The sequence below is a fragment of the Cyprinodon variegatus genome, unplaced genomic scaffold, assembly GCF_000732505.1.
Source record: "Cyprinodon variegatus isolate N-32 unplaced genomic scaffold, C_variegatus-1.0 Scaffold486, whole genome shotgun sequence".
NCBI classification, from domain to species: domain Eukaryota; kingdom Metazoa; phylum Chordata; class Actinopteri; order Cyprinodontiformes; family Cyprinodontidae; genus Cyprinodon; species Cyprinodon variegatus.
Window position 1 is genome coordinate 118,752 of NW_015150939.1, and position 4,846 is coordinate 123,597.

Below are 4,846 nucleotides of genomic sequence, written 5' to 3' on the forward strand. Positions count from 1 at the left end.
CGACGAAGAAGATGGCGTCGTCGGCGGTGTCTCTGGATGGATTGTACGGTCGCCGCCATTTCGTAGGCCGGATACCCTGCTTCTCCTCCTCATCCAGAGGCAAAAAACGCAGCATCACAAGAATATCACAAGGACTGGGATCAAGGTAATCACAGGCCACCAAACCTTAGTTGCATCTATAAAGGAATGGTAAAGGAATTTTATTAAATTTTTTTCTTGGTAAGTTGGTCCCGTAGTTGGGGCAGGAGATGTTGAGTTTACTATAAAGGAAAGAAAAATTAGTGAACTATACTATGATCACGTAGCAGTGAACATTTTGCATTAATCCCATCAAGGTAAGACATCTATAAGATTAAGAAACAAAAAGGTTAATGCAAATAAGGTTTGCTCTACACCACGCCTGTTAGGATTCCAGTTTGTGTGGGTTGTTTTTTCTGTTTTCCTCTCTCCACCACCAGGCAGTGCCCTGTCCTCATTGGGCCTCCCTGCACACCTACGGCTCATTTGGTCATTACCAGAGGAGTACTTGAGCAGTGGGGTGTCACCACCTCAATGCCAGAGTGCTTGCCAGTATTGGGTACTCTAGCCAAACTGAGATTAGCAGAGTGTAACCTTAGCATTGTTTCTCTGAGTCTGAACTTGTTTTTTTTGTCTTTGTTCTTCGGCAGCAAGACTTCCTGTGTTACAAGATAAGCCTGGACCTTATACCCCTGGAAGGATTTACTGAGTCTCATTGAGCATGGGGAAAACCTCCACATTATCCATTCAAGTCTGCTCCTGGAAAACCAAGTAACAGTCCGCTTCTTTACTCCTCTGGGTCCAACGTATGTCTGCCTGTCTGCTCTCCAACGGGTTTCGTCTTCTCTGGATTAAACCCCTACAAACAGGATCCAAGGATAAACGAAGAGCCCCCCAAAGGTGAGTGCCTCTCCAGCAATATTCAAGCCTCAGTCTATTTTCCCACTGTCCCTGAACTGTGATCTCCCCTTCAGAGTTTCCGGTTCTTGTTCACCAGTCCTCTGAGTTCCAGCATTGTTTCCCCACAGAGTTTAAATCTCTATCAGTGTTTGCTAACCTACAATAAACCTGTTAAACTTTTACCCTTGGTCTCTGAGTGGTTCTCTGCATGTGGGTCAGATCTTTAAAGCCCATTATGACAACGTCGGACCAAAGCTGACTCTTGAGGACCAACTTCGGGTAGGCCTGCTCTACACTCGATAAGCTCAACAGTTCTCTTTTAATTTCAGCGAACGTACAGAGCAGTTTTTGGAATCTTGGTAAAACAGCACACTGCACATTTTATTTAGTTTATAGAACAGATTTTAGACCAAAGATGAAAGACAGTTATCTAAGATGCTTTTTTGAACTCTTTTTCATCCCTCATTATTTTCATCTTTGTCACAACAAGCAACAAAGAATCTATGAATCATTTTATTTCTCTGAGTCTCCTAAAGACCCACTAAAGGCAGGTTTACACAGTAAGATTTTAAAATGGGAGGGTATTGTTCAAAACCCCTCACTATTTAATTTGGGCATAGAACAGTACATAGAACAGTGTTCTTTCTATCCAAAACAAAAATGCAGCACATCAAACTACAGGCAATTTTGGCATCCTCAATGCACATCAAAGAGAGTGTACAGATGGTCTCTGTTTATAACAGAGGGTCAGCCAAGAAAGTGGTTTGAATTTATATGCTCTAAAAAGTGAGGAGTAGCAATTACCAGCAATAATCTGGTTATAATCAGTGTGATAGCTCCGGCATGCCGGCAGGCTGTCGCACTGATTATCCCCAGTAGAAGCTCCCTAAGCCAGCCAATCTCTAAGGGTTTTCCTGATGCTGTTCATAGCAGAAGCAATGTATTAAAAACGGTAGACCTAGAGGGGTGTAACTTCTTTATAAACATACATGCTCACTTTTTATTGTTTTAAGGAGGAGCAGAGATGAATACTACAGCTCCCAGCCATCTTTCCAGATCAGCTTTCTGATTTGTATATGCTCAGCATTAAACTGCAATAGTAAAAAAAAAAATTGTTTAAAAAAAATAATAATAATAAAAAAATCAATCAATCAGATCAAGACAATCCAATAGGTAAGATATATTAAATTTCCTTGTTTTGCAATGAAATGGGTAGCAACATTGTACCAAGCAGACCCAATCGCTCTGAAGACACAGCACAAGGCAGAATTATCTCTTTAATTTCAGTCTCTTTAAAAGCTCTTGAAAGGGGGAGATTGTGCCAAAATCAGCTTGATAATCTTGTGATGTAAATCTGCCTAAAGTTTCCTGAAATTGAAGAATGTCAGTTTTAGATGAAACCATCATCAAATAGTTTGCATTAGAAATAGAGAGGTTTACCTGAATCATGAGAAGGACACAGCTGAGCTAAGCTGAGCATTTTTCTCTCCGATGTAACGGGGTTCTGTGCCTGACAGGTGTAATTGCCTTTTTTCTCTGGTTGGATCCCTAAAGGGAGGCTGAGGTTCATAGAGAGGTCCACTGTGTTATTAATGCTGATGATTTGATTTAAACCATTGAACCAGGTCAGGTTCACATCCGGCCCATTCCTCACAGAACAAGTGACATAGCAAATCTTTTCTTCTGGTGGATTTGTAATGTTGAACTCCTTTTTCATGATGTTTGGAAAACAAACAGGTTCTGCATGGTAAAAAGGCAAGCGTTATATAATAATGAAATAATACATCTCTATCTGATCGAGTGGCATCAAGAACATGTCAAAGAAAGATGGCAAAACCAATAGAATAAGAAGATGTAAATAGAGCTTGATCAACTTGTTAAAGTAATCTTTGCTGGCAAATTTTTCCCTCATAAAAAAGATGAACCCCCTTTTCAGCTGCCTGTAGCTGTTGAAGATCACAAATCATTTCACTTTGCTACACATAACTTATTTTCTGGTCATCTATGGTTTGATCTCTTTGTTTGTGTGACATCTGGTGAAAATTTCATGTCAATAGCATCTCTAAATATATTTACTGAGAAAAATGGGGGCGTGTTCAATACTTATTTTACCCGGTATATTTTCCGTTTGTACAATAAGGAAAAAGAGAAACTAATTAAGATTAATTGTAGGAACTGAGTGTTTTGTTAATAAAAACCTACCATATACAGTAATTTTGAAGACAATTTCAGAGTGTACTTCTTCTCCCTGTTTTATTTTGACCCTGTAAATCCCACGGAGGTCTCTTGTGATTCTGATGAAGGTGAGGGATCCAGTCTGTTGATCCACCTGGAGGACATGCTTGAAGGATTCCTCAGTCGTGATGAGACCATTTTTCCACAGAGCAATTTGAATCTTTTTAGCATCTTCCTCTTTTGTCCAATTTACTGTATGCTTCATTTCCAGTTTTTCCATTGGTGTCGCCAGAGTGACATTTCTCCCCTCCAGAACAGTTTTCGGTGTAAAAAAATCTTTAAAAAAAGAAAAATAAATTGATATTCATTGGCAAAATAACGTATATGTATTTTTTCATGGTTATTCATGAATCAGAAATTGCTGCATGGACACTAAAGCTAGGTTAGGCCTTACATACCTTCAACAATCAGATGGATTTCTTCTATCAGGGGTTTTGAATTTGTTAAGATCTGAATGAGAAATATTCCGCTGTCATGAACAGTGAGATTGGAGATGGTGATCGATCCATAATTTACATCAGTGTTCATCCTTCTTCCAAATCTGGTCCCATTGACTGGAGTAACTTCTTTGTTGATGACAATGGAGATGACCTCAACAACATTGTGTTTACCAAAGGACCACAGGAAGCTGTTAAGTGGTTCCACAGATTTGATAGGGTACAAGGTCACAGTCTCTCCAACTCCTTTTTTTACTGCCGTTGATGAAACATAGACCAAGCCTGGAAAAAAAAATATTTTTATTATCTTCAGTCAAACAGGCGCATGTCCATATTTACAATCGGTCATTCTGATGCTATTTAAAACATAATTATTCAGTCAGCCTCATTAGTATATGTCAGTGTGTGTGTAGACTTGTAGCTGAGTGAGCACATGTTTTTAATACTTTACTGGTAAAGTGGGTACTTTGATATAAAGTAAGTCACTTTTTTGGGCCTAGCAACTATTATTGATAATACAATGTGAATTAGGTTTAGGTTTGGGATGTAGTGGTCATGCTTAGGGTTTGACAAAGGGTAATGGTAAGGTCAATAAAGAAATTTAAATGAAATTCTGATTAATCTTTTAGAAAAAGTTCATGGAAAACTCATTGTGGACATCAAGAGATGTGTCCAAAACAATATCTGAAGTTTCCCTGCCTCAGGTAAATTAGTTCAGATGTATGGAGTGATTCTTCTGCCAAAACGTTGTATACAAAAATGCATGTTGCGCACACACATAAGCATGTTGCAAATGCATAAAGCATGTTCCACACAAACAAATCTTATCACTCACAAATAAACATGTTGCACTGAAATAAACCTTATTGTTCACAAATAAAAATGTTACAAACTCTCCTCTGTCACACAAAAACACAACTTTTTTTCAAACACACACACACACACACACACACACACAAATTTGTTTTGCAAGCCAGACTCCAACATTGCACTGAAAAGATAATTTGTAAATTGTTCCCCCCAAGTACAAAACAATCTCTGCTCGCATACAAAAAAGCCTCTCCTCGCGTACAAGACAATTCTTCACACTCCGCGGTAAGTTTCTGCCAAAAGTCACGTGATACATAGAGAATTGTCGTTCTGACTAACCTACAGCAGGAGGCGCCATGTCGAGCTGTGTCTACCCATCAGATACGGTTTCCCCTGCATTTCCGCGGTGTGCGTGAATGATCAAATGTTAGCCTATATTGAGGGAG

The 4,846-nt window shown here is 39.1% G+C and overlaps 1 protein-coding gene across 3 annotated transcripts in view; it reads right to left on the reverse strand.

Annotated features, from left to right (window-relative positions):
• Positions 1–4,846, reverse strand: part of LOC107094497 (CD48 antigen-like) — a 42,127-nt gene that overhangs the window by 26,510 nt on the left and 10,771 nt on the right. The window contains exons 2-6 of one of the 3 annotated variants that reach the window (XM_015390123.1): positions 3,682–3,872; positions 3,552–3,603; positions 3,121–3,429; positions 2,359–2,658; positions 76–176 (exon numbers count right to left, since the gene is read on the reverse strand). In XM_015390123.1, coding sequence (XP_015245609.1) covers positions 115–176; positions 2,359–2,658; positions 3,121–3,429; positions 3,552–3,603; positions 3,682–3,872 — 914 coding nt within the window. In that variant the 3' untranslated portion in view covers positions 76–114. Of the gene's footprint in view, positions 1–75; positions 177–2,358; positions 2,659–3,120; positions 3,430–3,551; positions 3,873–4,846 lie in introns of all 3 variants that reach the window. The other 2 variants (XM_015390121.1, XM_015390122.1) reach the window with 2 other exon arrangements.